General features: G+C 48.9%; 1 protein-coding gene across 1 annotated transcript in view; it reads left to right on the top strand.

Annotated features, from left to right (window-relative positions):
- Npc1 (NPC intracellular cholesterol transporter 1) overlaps positions 1-19,510 on the top strand; it is a 45,468-nt gene that overhangs the window by 4,201 nt on the left and 21,757 nt on the right. Inside the window, exons 2-6 of the mRNA XM_021645411.2 lie at positions 8,172-8,294; positions 9,328-9,434; positions 12,013-12,188; positions 16,635-16,802; positions 17,475-17,724. Of these exons, the coding sequence (XP_021501086.2) occupies positions 8,172-8,294; positions 9,328-9,434; positions 12,013-12,188; positions 16,635-16,802; positions 17,475-17,724 (824 nt within the window). The remainder of the gene's footprint in view (positions 1-8,171; positions 8,295-9,327; positions 9,435-12,012; positions 12,189-16,634; positions 16,803-17,474; positions 17,725-19,510) is intronic.

Raw genomic sequence — 19,510 nt, forward strand, 5'->3', positions numbered from 1 at the left:
TATACAGTCAACACAAACTGGACATGTCCTTCCCCTCCCCCCACTCCTGAGGGAGAGGTCATAAGGGGCGAGGGAGGCTTGGGAGGACTGGGAAGTAAGTGTAATGATTCTCAAATAATCAATAAAAAGACTATGTTGAAAAAAATGAGTACACTGTATAATAAAACAGTGTAAATGGTAAAAAGCAATCTAGGTGCTAAGAAAAACCATTTATTGCATTTAAGGCAGTGAAGGGGTAGATTATGGTGTGCAAAATATCATCATAAAGTTATTAAGATGGCAAGGATCTTTTTTTTTTTTTTTGAGTCACACTTGCTGTGTAAACAGGGCTGGCTTCAAGCTGGACATGATCTTGGCTCAGCCTACCAAGAGCTGGGATTATAGGTATTGTAAAACCATACCCAGTAACAGTGGGAACAATTTTCAATTACCAAAGATTGAAGACAAAAAAAGTAGCTATCTCATTTTTGCAGCGTGTCATTATGGTCGCACAGCCAACCTTATTTTGTCCTCCCAGAACCCCTTCAATAAAAATATTTTTTTTCTGTTTTTAGATTTAATTTATTTATGTATTTTATGGATATGGGTGTTTTATCTGCACACGAGAAGAGAGCACTGGATCCCATGGGACTATAGTTTTGGACAGTTGTGAGCTTCATTGTGGTTCTGGGAATTGAACTCTGGACTCCTCAAAGAGCAGCCAGTGCTCTTAGCCACTGAGCCGTCTCTCCAGCCGTATTTTCTGTATTTTATCAACAGGAACATTAAAGGTGATGTTTGTCTCATGGTCACCTGGCTAGTAAATTGCAGACCAGAAGCCTGAGCTGCTGCGCTTTGATTTCTGCCCTCTCTTCAAGTTCAGATATTGCTGCCTGATTACCAAGCTGAATGGGTGTGTGGCCGTTGTCCCATTTGGCCAGTAAGGCTCCTCATTCAGCACCTATTCCTGTCTGCACTGTGGCTTGGTGATTGTCAGGGGAGTGGTGAGTCTCTGACCATGACTCTTTGTAGATGCGCAGCAACACTCACGTCATGGTTTTGCTTCGAGCGATGGCTCTGGGGCTCTTCTGACCCTGTGCATGCCGAAGCTCATAAATGTTTAATAGTAACTACTCGTGTAGCCTTCAGTGAGTTCCAGTGCACGGTGAAGGGTTATCTGTGAAATAAAGGGCTGGAGGGGTTGAGCCCATCTCCCTCAGAAATATTTCACTTGGACACCTTTATACAGGCAAATCTGGTGTGTGCATAAGTTATGGTTCGCTTTGTGTGTGTGCTTTGAAACAGAGCGAGAGGTTTCTACCCTAGAAGTCAGATCAAACCAAGCCTCCACCTCCATGTTTTTTTAATCTATCTCCCAAGTTCCAAAGGAACAGCAGGCGATGTGCTCTCTGGGCAGGATTCCCTCCAGCCCATCCTGCCCTGTTCTGACGGGACATGCCTGTGTCCATTCTCCCTAGAGGGTCCCCGGGCAGTGAGGTTAGCCAGCATCCAGCTGGCCTCTTCCCCTTTTGTAGCTGGAGCTAGCTGTGTCTCCAGGTCCCTCTGTTGCCTTTGTCTGTCCACGATGGTAGCAGAAGTGGAGATACCAGCTGTAGTATGGCTGGGCTCTGGCATGGAGCTGAGGACTGTCAGTCACACTGAGGAAGTGAGGCATCACCCGGCAGCCACCTAGAGGTGTGAATGATAGCCACATCTGCATCATGGTTTGTGAGAAAAGAATGTTGGTGGACCGTTGCCGTCGGTGGGGGCCTGTCTGCTGTGCCCTCTCTGAGGTTGTGTCAGTGCCCAGCCCAGGCTGAGTTGGAGTTGTGCAAGTGCTTAGGAGAGTGGGAAGGTTCAGAAGGGCTGGAGCACTTCTGTCTTGTAATCAGAATTGTGCCACTATGAGCCATGGTGGACTATGGGTTCTGAGCCTTCGTTTCCGTGCCTGTAAAATTCTCCTACTCTGTGTGATGCGATGATGGAATGGTTGAGAAATAAATGCTGTGAGTGAGAAGCCACACAACCTGTGCCTGACATGCTGTTGGCTTTTCTTCTGGATTTGTGAGTTTGGGTCTTGGTGGGGTTCACTAGAGGCCCCAGGGCCACACGTTTCTCTTGCTGGTGTTGAGAGGTTCTTCTGTGTAGGGTGGGCACCGGTGCTCACCGACAGTACGGTGGGTTTCAGCGATTGTCAGTTCCAGTAGATGGCTGAAGGGCTCATGTTCTTCAGTCTTCTTGTACTGACCCTGTAACTTTTGAAAGCAGCTCTTTGACTGGTGATAGTCCTAGTAATTAAATTCCATCTGACCTGCCTTTCAAAAGTAGGGACTCTCCAGCCTTGTAACTACTAAGTCTGGGCTGAAGCCAGATGTCTGTGTGTTCCCGTCTCAGAAGCCGTGAACCCCGGTGAGATTCCCTCACCTCACTGTGAGCCTTGCTGGTTTCTGAACTGATGAAGGTCGGATGCAGTGCGCAGGGGGTTATAAAAGGAAGACTTATACGTGGGCCCAGCTGTTGAGGAGTTCATGGTCTTATGAGGGCATCAAGGTAAACACCAGAAAGTTCTCCTACGGGTCTCATACGCTGTACTTGGTCCTAGAGCAACAACCAGCAAACTGCTGCCTAGCCAAGCTTTGTAAATAAAGTTTTATTTGTATGCACATTTGTTGTGGCTGCAGTTGAGCTCCTATAGGCAGGCTTGAGTATTTGCCACAGAGATGGAAGTCTCAAAAGCCTCCATTATTTAATGGTTGGCCCTCAGAGGCAGAATCTGTCAGTGCCTAGTCCACAAGGGAGCTCTCAGGATCGCCTGCTGCCTGGATGGCTGGGAGGAAGGGCTTGGGTGGCCCCAGGCACTGGCACTCCAGTGCAAGCCAGCTGCTGCTTCTGACCAGTTAAGGCAGCTCACCTACTTTGGGAACACGGGCACTAGACCAGGGTGGAAGAGGTCAGAGTTCAGCTGAGTGAGGAAATGAGCCTTGGGAGGGGCAGGTCATTAGAGAAGGCAGACAGGATGGGGGCATAAAGCCTGTGAAGAAACAATGGAGCTTGTTTTTCTCCGGCTGGAGACAAGGTCTAGAGTTTGGCCTTAAGGATCTAGATAAAAATAGTTGGGGGTGGTTAAGAAGAGCCAGAAAACATCTGTGGCAGGCAGTTGAACCACTGTGCTTGTGGCTACGCATATGGGACAATTGTATGTTTACGTTTGTGGGGAAGTTAGAAAACTAGGAAGACCTGGGTGTGATAAATTAGCAGGGAGATGGGTAGGGGTTCGGCTCTAAGGAGGCCTTTCAATTTTAATTCGGTATACCTGCAAAGTCTGGATGTTTGTGGTAGGTGTGTGTTGATGTGCAATTAAAGCAAAATCTGCACTCTTTAAAAATATTTTAGAAATGGGCGGACATATAATGCTTAAGTAATGCTGTCCTTTCGGTTAAGAATATCACTGGAAGAGCGGTGTGTGAGAAAAGTACCGCACCTGGCTGTCTGCGTGAATGTACCAACGAAGTTCTTGTGCCGAACACACACTCCCAGCCCAGCACATAATGAGTGTACTTTCTGGACAGATCAATCTTGTGGAAGTGAGGAAGTTGTCCTGAGTGGGTTCTGTCCTCAGATCTGCCACCCTCTGCAGCCTCCGGGGAGTAAAGCAGCATGATCAGTAGATGTAGGCCCTCTGCCTGGGTCTTCCAGCCTCCAAATCTGTGAGCCGGATACATTTCTGCTTACTGTCAGTCACTTAGTCTCGGGTAGTCTGCTACAGCAGCAGCGCACAGACTGTGGGTAGGCCGGGTACTAAGTCAGCAGGAGATGCTGTTTGAGACGTGGGTGTGTGGTGTGACACTCAGAGTCGTGACCTTTCATCAGTTTAACCCTAGAATGGTGAGAGAACTGAAGCTCTCCTGTCCTGACACTGGGCCTTCATTTTATGCGGTGAAGGACATCTGAGACCAGGTTTTCGTCTTGTGTTACCTTGGTGACTTGTACTGTTCAGTGGCCTCAATATGTCACGTTGTGTACAGGCCTTGCTACTGTCCCCTTCCAGAACAGAGCTCTGATTACTTTTTGGTGATGGTAGACCTCAGACAGTGATGATGTTTTAATATCCGTTTTAATATTCACAAGGTACTTCCTTCCCTAAGAGAATGTTTCTGAATTTAAAACCAGGGTGTATTTTTTGTTTGGTTTCAATCGGGCTGGGTTGGTTTTAGGACAGAGTCTTGCTGTGTAGCCTGGGTTGGCCTGCAACAGCAGCAATCCTATGATCTCAGGCTCCCGAGTGCGGGGAAGTGTGTCGCCACACCCACCTTAAATCAGGGTTCTTGTATTACAGCGAAGGCAGATTTAAGCTTGGAAGTCAGGTTCTTTGTCTGGAAGGGAAGTGTATGGCACCCACGCGAGCTCTGCTGGCCAGAGCATGGTGGCATAGGCGTGTGCTGCTGGGAAGGTCCTGGGAGACTCCATGACACATCCATCCTCTCAGCCAAGCCCTGGCTGCCTGCAGTGTGTGGTGGTTTTGAGGTTGCAAATCCTGGCTCTTAGGCACCAATTCGGTCCTCCATGGGATGGTCCAGCCTAGCTCTCTAGGCCTGTCATCCCTTGGTGCAGAGGAAGGAGGGTCGCGGCCTCCCATGTACCCTGGCCACAGGTAGATGCAGTCTGGCTCTGCCATGACGCGGTCCTCAGATGAGACACTTACCTGCTCACCTGTAATCCCAGGACCAGATGAGTCACAGATCTGTTCGGGGTGGGGATTGTGACAGTCGGAACACACTTAGCAAGTACCCGGAAAGTGAGGGTGGGAGATGTGCCATATCCGCAGGGGACTAGATTGACAGGTGCTTTGGAGGGACGTGCTTAGATGCGTCAACAGGCCCCGCAAGGGAGGTGGGGATCGGGAAAGAGCCTCGGCGGGTAGTAAGGAAGAAAGGGACCAGTGGAGGCAGAACAAGGTGTCTGGAGCCTTTTTCCCAGGCAGCACCTGAAAATTACAGACTGCAGAGATAGCTGAGCCAAGGAGCCCTACCAATGGTTTGCTGTGGAGGCAGGTTTCAGAGTTAAACTGTTGCAGGAGGCCCTGGAGAGAGGCACTTGAAGAGATTAGCTCCAGAGGCTGCCAGGCAGAGAGGCAGGAGTGTGGAGAGATGGGGGCCACTGGAAGTGGGGTCGGGGGTGAAGGTGGGGAGCTGTCCATGAGGTTAGAATGGCGCTCAGAGGCAGGTGCAGACATCAGGTCAAGAAAGAGACCAGGTGGGTTCCCTGAAGAGCCTCAGGGCGCAAGTAGGTGTGCAGAGGCACTGGAGATTTCAGGTGAGAAAGGCCTCACTCACCCTTCAGTGCTGTTGGGTGAGGTGCATGGGCTTGCAGAGGTGGGAGTGGGCGGTGGAACGCCAGAGATCGGCCTTAATTGTGGAGTTAATTATCTTTTATGGAGAGTCTGCGCCCGGAGCGGAAAGCTTAGCCAATCCTTGTGGGATCTCGGACATATTCATGTAGCCTCCCGGTTTGTGCGTTTGTGGAGGGCCTGAGACAGGGCCTGCTCTAGTTTGTGGAGGGCCTGAGACAGGGCCTGCTCTAGTTTGTGGAGGGCCTGAGACAGGGCCTGCACTAGGGCCACCGTCACACTCAGGACACACAGGGCTTGGGAGCCAGTGAGTGCTCTTAGGTGCACGTGGGCCCCTCTGGCTAGGGCCACAGCTGTGGGGAAGATGGTTTGATGAGACGCCAGCCTGAGAATTGCCAGGAATCCCCAACTGGCTTGTGTTCTATTGGAAATGGTTAAGTAACTTCCTCCAGGTGTAGTGGGCTCAACTCACTGATCTCAAGTATTGACTTCCTGGGATCCAAGGAGCTCCTGACCCCCCTCCTTTCAAAGGAGCAGAAAAACACTTGGCCTTGAAATCTGTGACAGAGCATAGAAACAAGTCATTTTGACCGGACTTTGACTGGGTTTCTGATGTGACAATCTGCTGAGGGCCGTGGGTTTGCGGTGGACGCCTGCTCTGGGCCAGTGCAGGTTTGAGCACAGTCAAGGAACTTCTCTGCTGATCTGGGACTGGTTAACTGGCACCGGTTGACAGCCAGTCGCCTTGTTGTCTTTGTCTCAGCCTTTGCTGTGGTAAACGCCATCTGACCACATTGTTGTAACGTTCGGCTCAGACCCTGCTGAAGTCCCTAATCAGTCTTTTCCTTTGGCCTTGCCCAAATTAACTTTCACTGGCCTCTGGAATTTTCCTTTGAATTCTGTTGTAAGACTGGCTTGGCAGCTGGTAGAGAGTTCTGGGGAACAAGAGGAGGCTTCTTGTGTTTAAATTGTGCTTACTGTCAGCTCCGCCCTGCCCCTCTAGAATCAGCTTTGGCCTTTTTAAACTTGAGTACCCACCTGTGTGCCAGAAGGTCGGAGTTTGCAGCTTTCTGCTAGAGCTGCTGGGGCTAGTTGAAATCTTGACACTTCCCCATTTGGATAATTTCTCTCCGTGTGGCCTAAACATAGGACTTTCAGTAAGTCCAGAGGGGAGGGTTGGTGCCACAGGCCTGTAGCCAGCACCGCAGCGGCTTGGGGGACAAGCTCTCTGACTGCATAGTCAGGCCCTGTCCAGTCACGCACACCTCAGGTAGGGTCCGTGGCATCCGTACTTCTGTTCTCTCGGCTCAGAAGCCAGGGCTTTCTGCATTTGAGGAGGCCCTCCACCACTGAGCTGTATGTCTCTTCAGGCAGGGGCTCCAAGTTGCCTCAGACGCCGCTTCTCTCTCCTACTTCTTGTTTCGCCCCTGCCCTGTGGTAGGTGCGGTTCCAGCATGCAGCAGCACACCCAGCAAACTGTGATTTTCATTCTTCACGGTCCCGGATCTGTATCTGGACCGCAGCTGACTTAGCACTGACCTAGCACTGACTTTGCCCGTGTGTGGGTTCTAGTCATGTGTCTGAGGCTCTCCAGCAGGTGTCTGGGGACGACCCAGCTTGCTCCTCGGTTTTGTTTTCCCCGGGGGACAGTTCTAAGCCAGGGTCCCTGGTTCCTGGTCAGCTGTGCTGAGTCACTTGTGGTGTAAAGTATGGCAGTGCCCTTGGACAGGGTGGTGATTCACGGAACCCTTCCTTGTGACGGTCACGTGGGGAATATGAGTGGCACTTGAGACATCTTTTCATACGAAATATTAGCAAATCAGTGTCGCCTTGGTGCTAGTCCTCAAACTCAGCGCGTGAGCTCCTTGGTGTTCTCCTTAGCCCTCAGGGACAGCATCCATTCGTGCACCTCCTTTTGGTAAGGTTGGTGGTATTTATGGCTTTGTTCTTCGGGGGACTTCTGAAGTACCAGTAGTAGTTAACCTAAATATACAGGGACACCTCCTTTTGGTTGTTTAATTTTCTGGGTAAAAATAGTGCCTTCATAATCACTCACTTGCACTCACTGTGTGCTCTGACCTGTACTGGGGGTCTTACTAGAACGACAGGCAGCCCTCAAGCAAATAATTGTTATACCTGCATTACTGACTTGACAGATCCATTTGGGGCATTAGGCCTGCTTGCTTTTTAAAAGGTACTGTTTTTTTTTTGGGGGGGGGGTGTTGTCTGTTTGAATCAGGGTTTCTCTGTGTATCCTTGACTGTCCTGGACTCACTTTGTAAACCAGGCTGGCCTTGAACTCACAGAGATCCGCCTGCCTCTGCTTCTCTGAGTGCTGGGATTATAGGTGTGTGTCACTGCTCCCAGCTTAAAAAGTAGTGTGTGTGTGCAGTGTACGAGTGTACGCTTGTGAGTATGGGTGAGCCTGGGTGTCAGACACCATCGGACTGGGTTACAGGTGGATGCTGGGAACTGTGGGCCTCTGGAAGAGAAGGCAGCAGTTGAACCATCAGGGCTCCATTCCTGCGTCCTGGGGGTTTTGTTTGTTTGGGAGGTAGACAGGGTTTTGCTGGGTAGTTCGAGCTGATCCTAACTATGTAACTGAGGCTAGCCTTGAATTCGAGCCTTTTCTGTCTCGGTCTCACAGATGCTGGGGTTGCTGGCATAAGACCCCCCTCCATGCCTGGCTTGTTCCTTCTTTGTTTATTTCTTGACACGTTTAACTTAACAAGAATGTTTATTAACTTTGTTCGCTTGGTAGCATCGAAAGGTTTGCTAACTCTTCTTGGAAAGGTTTGTTAACTCTTCTTGCTAAAATCTGTTTTTCCATGTTGACTTTCTGTAGGTGTTTTCACAGTCCTGTGTTTGGTATGGAGAGTGTGGAATTGCGACTGGGGATAAGAGGTACAACTGTGAATATTCTGGTCCACCAAAACCTCTGCCGAAGGACGGCTATGACTTAGTGCAGGTAAGCGTGCTGTTTTGAGAACACTGTGCAGTACCTTGTGGATTGGTACCAGGAATGCTGTCATGAGACTAAAAGGCTTTGAATCTTTTTGTAAAGATGGTGTGTGTGTGTGTGTGTGTGTGTGTGTGTGTGTGTGTGTGTAAGCTTTTACATACACACCCAAGAGGTCAGAAGAGCCCAAGAGGTCAGAAGAGGGTGTTGGGTTCCTTGGGACCAGAGTTGCAGGCGGTTGTGAACCACCATGTGGGTGCTGGGAACTGAATGTGAGTTTCTTGCTCCAGCCCCTGGGGTTTAAATCTTAACCTAGTCTCCAGCCTGCACCCCATATCACAGAGCCGATAAAAACGGCTTCAGGCTTAATCTCCCAGGTGCTGACTCTGTGTCTCCCGGTGTTTCCCGGGAGCAGGTCACTCTTTAGAGATGACCTCGGTACCTCAGGTTCCGCTCTTCAGTTGTTCTGCAAACCCAATCAGAAGTAGCTTTGTTGTCGCTCCAGATTTGAAGGCTTTTGCTGAGTCTGCCATGAAGAGGCTTAGAATTTTCTTCCCCTCTCTCAGCGACTCCTCTTAGGGCTTGCGAGCCTGTGAGTTCTGGCTGTCCCCCAGGACACGGCTTTTTGTTAATTTGATTCTTAGGGCTGTTTAAAAAAAACTACTGGAAAAAATCCAGCTGAGAAGATTGGCCTTGGGGGCTTCAGTAATCCAGCATGGCACCAGGTCTTCTAATCACCCTTGCTCCTTTCTTCCGCATTAGTAAAGTTTTGACTGTCCCCGGAGTGATGAGTGGACATGGCATTGTGGCCGAACTTGCCTTGGCTAACTTGTGAAGCAAAATAGTAAAGGAAAGGAAAATAGAGTGTCTGTGCTGTCTTGTGAATCCGCACTTCCTGAATGGCAGGCTCGGGAGACTCTTAAGAGGGTTTTGTCAGTAGTGCGGGACTGACGAGCCGCCCCCTCGCACCTGAGAATGGCAGGAGTGAAGGTGCCCTGCCTGTGCACCCGAGCTGCTCTCGGAACTCCGTCTCTCCTCACAGGAGCTCTGTCCCGGATTCTTCTTTGACAACGTCAGCCTCTGCTGTGATGTACAACAGCTTCAGACGCTGAAGGGCAACCTGCAGCTGCCCCTGCAGTTCCTGTCCAGGTAGGCTGACCAGCGGCGAGCGGCTGATGGGCATCTAGATGCAGTGACCCTGGTGTGCTTTTACACACCGTCTGTTCGCTCGGCCGTGCACCGAGGAGGCCCTCTCGGCATGTATGAAGGAAGACAGAAGTCACACGCGCCACTCAGTTCTCTTCCAAGTTGCATTCGGAGCGTAGACTTGCTTTCCTTCAAGGTGCCCTAGCCCTAAGCTTCACAGAGGCCTCGGGCCCCTTAGAGGGAAGCCTCGGGCCCCTTAGAGGGAAGCCTCTGTGCACAGTGCGGAGGCGTCCTGCTCAGTGCCCTGTCCTTCCTCTGCGTGGTCCCCTGAGTGTTGTCACTTCTTGCTGCCCTGCTTTCTGCCACTCTCCTCTGAGTGTTTGTTCTAGTTTTTTCCTAGTGTATGTATGTATGCACCATGTGTGCACATTGTGTGTACATGGATATCAGAGGACAGCTTGTGGGGATTGGTTCTCTCCTTCCACCACGTGGGTCCGGAGAATCAAACTCGGGTCCTTGAGCTTGGCAGCACCCCGCTGGTCCTCTCCTGTCATTCTTGCGTCTCTCTGTGCTGCAACACTGTGCCGGCATTAGCTCCTAAGGAGGTCGGGGCTTGCGTTGATGTTACACTTGTTCTAAGATTGTATAATACATGCTCCTTAAGCCTACCCAGCAGCTTTCAAATGTGCAAAGAACAGCAGATTTTGGCATTTGAAAATCGTGCAGACTTTAGCACACTGGTAAAGGTAGACCAGGGTGGAGGAAGGAGCAGAAAATGCCCTCTGCAGAGGCAGGGCCCTACCCTGCTTCTGCTCGGGGCACCACTTCTTCGGAGAAGTGGGCGCAGAGAGGAAAGCCATTGCTAAATTCTTCTCCCAGACATCACGGAATGTAATAATAGGTCAAAGAATAGAACCTGCTCAGGCCTCTCCAGGCCGCTGCCATTGTTGCAGCCAGATCAGAGCTTTGGCGCGTGATCAAAGCACATGTAGTTACAACCCACTCTACATGGTGGAAATAAACATTTACCACAGTTAGCACCCACGTCAGCAGAGGTTCAGGCTGACGTTAGAACAACAAGAGAAGCAAGCCAACGTGGAGTTTTCTGATTCGACGTGGAGGTTCAATGAAGTCCTGAGGAAAGCAGTGCATCCCGGCATGATTCCTGTCCGAGCGGTGCAGTCGGACTCTCCGATTTTGTCAGTGTTTCCTGTACTCTAGGACTTGAGCTACAACCGTTAAAACAATATTTTTAAAGTACCTGTTTTAAAATTCTAATTTTGTCCTGGGGAGGTAGCTCGGCAGTTGAGACACATACTGGTCTTACAGAGGACCTAGTGGCAGTCAAGGTCTGAAAAGAGCCACAGTGCCTGTGTCCACTTCTGGGGAGGCTCCTGAAGACTGGACACCCCTTCCTCCTTCTGTCAGGCCTGATCAGTGGGGCGGAATCAGACTACACAGTAATTTCAGTTGCCCCTGTTCCTAGAACTCCATGGAACAGTGAGGTAACTGTGGGCCGAAAGGGAGAGAGAACACTTTGGCCTCCCACACAGGTCAACACCAGGAGTTTTAAACTTTGAGCCCAGAGGACAGCAGTCAGCTGTGGTCCTATCGGAAACCCGTATGTTGCCGCGGTGCACACAGCAGGCGCTGCCATCACACTTCTCCGTTTTGATTTGATTTTTCTTTATTTTTTTTACCTTTTACTGTGCCAGGCTTTGATCCAATGGCTGTTTTTAATCTTCAGACCGTGCAGGGAAGTCAGAGGCTAGGGTTATTTGGCTCTCAGAAGAAAGCAGAGGTATAAATCCTATAGTGGTCCTTTACACACACACACACACACACACACACACACACACACACACACACACCTCTACCCCTTAGTCTCTTAATCAGAAATGTGACATTTTTGGATTAAAAATAGAAATCTTTAGCCAGGCATGGTGCCGCATGCCTTCGATCCCAGCACTCAGGGAGGCAGACAGAGGCAGGCAGATCACTGTGGGCTCGAGGCCAGCCTGGTCTACAAAGAAAGTCCAGGGCACCTAAGGCTACACAGAGCAACCCTGTCTTGAAAAACCAAAAAAAAAAAAAAACTCTAATTATAAAGCACAGAATTCAGAAAAGCCTCGGTTTTTTTAAATTATTTATGAATAAATTAAATATAGTATTAGGGCAATTTTAAAAGCTATTTCTTTATGTTACTATAAGGTTTTAAGAAATGTGTGAGTCTAAGAGCTAGAGAGATGGCTCAGTGGTTAAGAGCACTGGCTGCTTGTGCAGAGGACCCAGGTTCAATTCCAAGCTCACAACTCTCTGTAACTCCAGTTCTGTAACTGTAAGTCAAGATCTGACACCCTCACACAGACATACATGCAGACAAAACACCAATGCACATAAGGTAAAAATAAATAGTAAAAAGAATTTGTGGCTCTGGGGAGAAAAGAGGAAGAGGGTTTAAAAATTTCCGAGTTTCCGGGTAACTTCTTTGTCTCCTTTCAGTACACTTTAAATACTCTATTTTGCCTGTTACTTTTGCTGGTTTATCTTTGCTGGTTTATTTTTTGCTGGTTTTCTTTAGATGTCCATCATGTTTTTATAACCTGATGACCCTGTTTTGTGAGCTGACATGTAGCCCTTGGCAGAGTCAGTTTCTGAATGTGACAGCAACTGAAGACTATTTTGATCCTGAGACACGGGAGAATAAAACAAACGTGAGGGAACTAGAGTACTATCTTGGACAGAGCTTTGCCAACGGTAAGTAGACATCAATCTTCTTCCTCTGGAAAAGCTGATACGGGGCTCTAGATGATGCACTTGTTGTTACCCTAGCAACTGTGTGGAAAGTCACAGTTTTTGTACATCGGTCATTGTTTTGCTGTCTTCTGAGAGTTGAGCTACAACCAATAACGTGATCCCTTTAAAGCATTTGTTTTAAAATTCTGCTAGTTTGGGGGCTGGAAAGGTCATTCAACAGTTAGGAATACAGATACTGCTCTATCAGAGGACCTTAGTTCAGCTCCCAGCACCATGTCAGGTGGTTAGAACCAGTCATAACCTTCTCAACTCTGCGAGGGGCTCTGACACCTCTGGCCTCTGTGACACCTGCAAACCATACACATACCCACACACACACTCAAACAAAATTAAAAATAAGTCTAGGGGTTGGAGAGATGGCTTAGCTATTAAGGGTACTGGCTGCTTTTCAGAGGACCCGGTTTCAATTCCCAGCACCCACATGGTGACTCACAGCCACCTGTAACCCCAGTCGGAGTGGATGCAGTGTCCTCTTTTGGCTGATGCCTTCTTCCGGCCTCTCTGGCAGTAGACACACACGTGACACACGTGCATACATGCAGCCAGAAATACCCATATACAGAAAAGAAAAATGAAGTCTCAAGAAAGTAGCAAATATCTTTAAAAATCTTTCCTATTTTACGTTATCATGTGGAGATTTTTCAGTATATGCAAGTTTACTTGTGCACATGTTAGTAACTGTCCAACACTGTTTCGGGGAGACATGACTTGTTTTAAGCGCAAGAGACAGTAGAAATAAGAATAGGGGACAGCGGAGAAATGTTTTGATCCTGGAGAAATCAGTCATCAAAGGGAAAGTAGGCAGTTACGACCTGAGGAGCGCCCCAGTACAGAACGGGGCGCCTCCATGCAGCAGGTGAAGCACCACCTACAGCACGAGGCGTGCCCATACAGGTGAGGCTCGCCACACATCAGTCACCAGAGAACATGGAGTCGCTATAAAGAGACCAGCCACCTGCTAGAAAGTTACCGAAATGAAAGAATTCTGAAAAGAATAAAATGCTGCAGAACAGGAATGAACAAATGACAAATAGAAGCAATCAGATCTTAAGGCATAGTTATTGAAATGGGCTTAAAAGTAACAGGAAAGTCGACCTGGCTGAACAACAAGTGTCTAAGCAGTCTAAAAACTTCGAGGCCCACCTCCGCCACTCCTGGGCATGTGCTCAACAGACTCCATGTCCCCCACAGAGGTGCTGTTCATCTGAGCTCATGGCTGTGCTGTTCATGCCAGCAAGGACTTGGAAACAGCCTCGATGCCCATCAACACAGAAATGGTAAAGAAAATGGGATCATGTACACAGTGGAATTCGTTCAGCTGTAAAGAAGAATGAAAATTTCAGGAAAATGGTTGGATCTAGAAATAGAATATTAAGCAAAGTGACCTAAACCTAGAAAGATGAAATCTACACATTCTGTCAGCTGTGCAAATCCTAGCTTGGAACACACACACACACACACACACACACAAACACACACACACGAATGTCAGTACAAACTTAATCTAGAATGGAAACCAAGAGGCTAAAAAGAGGTGCTGAAGAAGGGTCTGGCAAAAGGACACTATTGACATGGGAGAAGGAGACAGAGGGGAGAGTACAGTGGAGGTGCAGAGACTGGGAGAGATGAGGGGAGAGAGTATGCTAACGCAAACTTTGTCTGAGAATGTCATAATGATACGTAATTCTCTGAGTTTAATAAGTAATGTGTAAGTGTACTAGGGTCAATAGGGTCAGCACAGTTGTTGATTGTAAGGACCACTTTAAAAAGTCACACAGCCAGGTGAGGTCAGGCACCTTTCCTCTTAGCGCTTGGAGGGCCGAGGCCATGGAGTAGAGGCCAACCTGCACCACACGCATTGTATCTCAAAACACAGAAAACAAACGGAAATTTTCAATCGTTTAACCGCCAAAAAGTTCCATTCACAAAGTGACAAGGTTGGTAGGACAAAGTCTTCCAGAAGATGTGATGTTACCGCCCAGGGGGAGAATATTCTGGCCTGACTCAGAAGCGTATGTGGAGACCTCCACACAGCTGTGTCACTGCAGACACTGAGAGGAGGGCTCGTTGGTAGGTGGAGCAAAAAACTGGAATATTCCTCTATGTTGTAGTATGCACAATAAAATTAGCTGCGTAGATTAAAAAGACTTATCTTGAAAATGTGTACAAATAAACATAGGAATTTTATCTGGCTTTAAGGTAAGAAAATATTTCTTGACAAGAGAATAAAGGCAGAAACCAAAAGCGGTTAGTGTCCGGAACAGCCCATGAAATACAGGTTAAAACAGTGCGTCCCTCTTCGTGTCGTATCAGATTGGCACACGTTGAGTTTGTCAGTTCCAGCTGTGAGGACATGAAGCAACAGTCTGCCAACAGACTGACTGCCCTCATTGCTGCTGTAAATGCTTGCAACCATTTGAAAAACTATTTTGCAATACCTGGTGAAGCTGAAGATAAACACGCCTTTATCTTAGAGATTCTGCCTGCAGAACCCCTTTTTACAGAAAACATGAGCGGGGAGACCTTCTAGGAATCGTGTGTGTGTGTGTGTGTGTGTGTGTGTGTGAGGGAGAGAGAGAGAGAGGGAGGGAGAGAGAGAGCGTCAGACAACTCCACAGAAACCATGAGTATATGTGAGCAGGGAGCCCCCATAGAAGCCAGGAACTTGTATGTGTATGAGCGAAGAGGACTCACACAAACCATGAGTGCGTGTGTTCAGCAAGACCTCCCTACAGACACCCTAAATTAAATGCATGTGAACGGGGAGACCCAATAAGAACGTCATTGATGTAAAAGAGGAAACGGGGCTGGAGAGATGGCTCAGCGGCTGGGAGCACTGGCTGCTATTCCAGACAACCCAGGTTCAATTCTCAGTGTCCACGTGGCACAACTGTCTGTAACCACTGCTCCAGGGAATCTGACACCTTCACTGACATACATGCAGGCAAAACGCCAGCGTACATAGAAAAATAAGTAAATTTTTTAAAAGAGTGGGAACATCTAGGGAATGAAGGATAAGCCATGGCCTGGGAGGGAGTGTTTGCAAAAGGCAGACTTAGAGCATACAGAGAACTGCTAAAACTCTTCAGGAAGGTAGACAGCGTGGATTAAACGATGGCCAGGAAGTCTGAGCAAACACTTCACCAGGGATGCATGAACACATAGGAGAAGATGCAGAGGACGGGCATTCCCGGGAAGCTCAGTAACAACTGCAGGAGCTCCTGGGGAGAGCACACAGTGCCAGGAACGCTGTGCATCCTGAGTGGCACTCTCACACGTGCGAGCATGGGTGACGATAGTTTGGCGATTGCTTGTGAGACTGAACATGCTTATCATGTGATCCAGCAGCATGCTTCAGGTGGAGATACTATGGAGTATGTAATTACGTTTCAGTGAAGTTTGTTTCTGTTTATTGGGGAATTTTTGTGGTTTTGTTTGTTTTTGAGACAGTCTCAAAATTGGCATGTCATGTATTAAATTAGTATGTCACGAAGGTTGGCCTGGAACTCTTGATCCTCCTGACTCCACCTTACACATGCTAGAGTCAAAGGCATGTACCAACAGGGCTGGCTCAAAGTTGTTTTGTACTTTTGTTTTTAAAGCTAGACCCTACGTGCAGCTTTTTTTGCTTGTGTGGTTTTCTAACAGCACACAGAATAATGGCTTACGTTGTGCTGGTTTCTTTTTCTTACATGTGTAGCACTTTACTTTGCTCACATTTGCATCCTTGCTGCCCTCAACTTAGGCCTACCTTCCGAAAGCTATTGTGCTCCCCAGACATAGGTCCTGAAACAAAGACAAGTGTGGTGGCACGTGCCTGTAACCCTCATGCTCTAGAGGCTGAGGCAGGAGGATTGAGAGCCCCAAACAGAACACCAGTGTGCACACACAACAGAACATTTTCTTTCCAGCCCAGATACAGGCTGGAATGTAATATATTCCAACTTCTGTGGAAGACCCCTGTCAGCCCGGCTAACCTGTCTCCCTGGGGTGTGCAGGTATCTCCTTGGGTTCAGAGGAAGATGATCCCAGGAAGTTTTTTACCAAGCAGGGACCCACAAATTAAGTTCATTCACATGTGATCTCTTACCTGAGGTCCTCAGTCCTGCAGCGTGTAGTCTCCCACTGCGGAGGTTTCCAGAATGAGCATTGTTGGCCAAAGTGAAGCTAAGATTCTTCCTGAATCTCTCTGAGCTCGCTTAATTGAGGTGGGATTTCTCGAAGCTGTCGGGAGAACAGTTGGAATCCCCTTCCCGCCCTGCGTCTCCTCCCCTGCTGGCTGCAGCGTGGTCACAGTGCTCCATTCAGAGCGCTTTAGTGAGATCTTGAGTGGTGCGTTAAAGCAAGCGTAACGGCTGCATCTTTTCGCTTGGGATTCCCTTCCAGCAATGTACAACGCCTGCCGTGATGTGGAAGCCCCTTCCAGCAATGAGAAGGCCTTGGGACTCCTGTGTGGAAGGGACGCCAGCGCCTGCAACGCCACCAACTGGATTGAGTACATGTTCAATAAAGACAACGGACAGGCGCCCTTCACCATCACTCCCATTTTCTCAGGTAGGGATGGCAGCCCCCAGGTTAACCAGGAATCGTGATCAGCTCTAGAAACAAATTCAGAGAGAGAGGGAGGACATTCGACCTGCCTGCTTCACTTAGGAGGGCTGGCTGAGGAAGGAATTGCTTTTAGGGACCGATAATTTAACTGAAAGACTGAACCATGTATGTGTGTGTGTGTCTGTGTGTGTGTGCAGGCTGAGGAGTGCCTGCTGTGGTATTAGCCTGGCTGTTGAGAGTGAAAGCCAGACACACTGAGGAACCAACCACCTTCTGTGGTTGGCGCGCAGGGCTGCTGACATCACAGCAGGCATTAAGGGTGGGGCGTGACTGAGAGCGCTAGCCTGGGAGCCTTCAGGCTGCAGCACTGCATAAAGCTGGGTGGCAGTGTACGCCTGAACCAGGTGCACACACACTGGCCCTCAGGAGACAGGCGGAGGAGTCGGAAGCTCAGGCTCGCACGTAGCTACACATGTTCCCAGCCAACCCGGCCTTCGTGAGATGCTGTCAGTGCTCACTCACATCCTACCCCCCCGCAAGAAAAAAACCACCAAGCACAATGAATGATGACCCAGCAGCCTCCATTCTTAGTCGGCAGCTGTACCACGCTGTGTTCCTGTGTGCTTCGGGACGTCTTCCCGTGAGCTTCTAACTCGCCATCGCTTCTTCTCGTAGACTTTTCAGTCCTTGGGATGGAGCCCATGAGAAATGCCACCAAAGACTGCAGCGAGTCTGTCGATGAGGTCACGGGGCCGTGTAGCTGCCAGGACTGCTCTGCCGTCTGTGGCCCCAAGCCCCAGCCCCCTCCACCCCCGGTGCCCTGGAGGATCCTGGGCATGGACGCCATGTATGTCATCATGTGGGCCACCTACATGGCATTTCTGTTTCTGTTTTTTGGAGGACTTTTGGCGGTGTGGTGCCACAGGTAAGCCAGTTGGTTGGTTTGTTTCCTTCAAGACACGAAGAGCAAAATTGCCCACGTGGCACCTTTAGCTCGCAGTGACTTCAGGGAGCCCAGACAGGGAGTGAATGCCTAGGTGACTGTCATCCCCTGCATGGCTTAAGCTCTGCAGCCAGCAAGTTGGGTCTTGTGTAGATACTTAAACATTTGAAGTTAGTTTGACTGATTTATTCAGCATGATATGAGATGGCCTCGCAGTGACCCAGGCAGTCTGTGCAGCACGTCTGATCAAGTAGTTACATGCAGAACTACAGTCTATATTCATATCTTGTTTAAGGCAGCCTATTTATGTCTCTTCATATGTGTACATGTATGTGCACACGTATGCACAAAGGTCAAGTTTGCACAATTGCCCTCCATTCTGTTTTGTTTCTTTATATGTAGATGGGTACTGTATCTGCATGTACACCTACAGGCCAGAGGGCACCAGACCCCACACAGATGGTTCTGAGCTACCATGTGGCTGCTGAGAATTGAACTCAGGTCCTCTGGAAGTACAGACAGTGCTCTTAACCTCTGAGCCATCTCTCCAGCCCCCCGTTTTGTTTTTTGACACAAGGTCTCTCATGGCCTAGAGCTTACCAGTTGTGGAGGTTGGATGGCCAGCAAGCCCCAGGTATCCACTTACCTTTGCTTGCTAGCACTAGGATTACAGGTGCCACGATGCCTGCCATTTTTACATGTGTTCTTGGGATCTAAATCAGGTCCTCATGATTCCATGGTAGGCGCTGTGCAGACTAACCCATCTTCAGCCAAGACAATACATTTTTAATACTTGTACCATGAAATAATTTTAGAGTCACCAAAAGGTTGCAGAAACAGCAAGTTCATGTGCGTGTGTGTCCTGAGCTTCCTGTAACATTACGGCTTACAGAACTCATAGGCAATGTTCAAAATCCAAAAATAGCATGATCATGGTATTCTTAGCTAACCCACAGACTTTTTCCAGTCCTCACAGTGTTGGTGAGGATGTGCCCACTGTTAGCTTCCAGGGCCCCTCAGCACGGTGACCGTGTAGTTGTATTAGCTGCCTCCATTCCAGGATGCTCTGGTGGATACTGGTCATGTCTTTCCATGGCCAGCATGTGGTGCTTGCTTAGCGTTGTGTTGCGGTTGCGGTTGTGTGTGGACAGGAGCATCGCAGATGTGCTGTGTTTCTCAGTGCGCTTTGCTGGGTCCTGATGTGTTTCTTGCCACTAAGGTTTGCCTAGACCCCACAGTTGTGGTCGGGCTGATGGGTCTATACTGTGCAGCAGTAATTCCACGTGGAACTGAAGAGATACTTTGAGGCCACTCCTGCTGTCCGCTGGTATTTTCCTTCACTTAGTCACTCGGCATTGTACCCTCTAGATGTTCTTTCTGTGGACAGCATCTAACACCCGTGTGGCGTGCCTTCCTGTTGGCTGCTGTGTTCTTATGACATGCTCCAAACCCCAGGCTCACTCATTTCCCTGCCCCAGGCCTGGAATCTTTCTCTTTTTCAAGCAGTGTCTGGGCCTTTTTGTTACAGGATGGTATTGAGGGGCCATGGTCTGGGCACTGAGGTGCTTATTGCTACTGGAAATATTTTTTTAAAAGAATTATTTATTTTATGTGTATAAGTGCTTTATCTGCATGTTTACCAGAAGACATCAGATATAGACGGTTGTGAGCCACCACGTGGTTGCTGGGAATTGAACTCAGGACCTCTGAAAGAGCAGCCAGGGCTCTTAACCTCTGAGCCATCTCTCCAGCCCTGGAAATGTATTTT

This window comes from Meriones unguiculatus, chromosome 2 (assembly GCF_030254825.1).
Source record: "Meriones unguiculatus strain TT.TT164.6M chromosome 2, Bangor_MerUng_6.1, whole genome shotgun sequence".
Lineage (NCBI taxonomy): Eukaryota > Metazoa > Chordata > Mammalia > Rodentia > Muridae > Meriones > Meriones unguiculatus.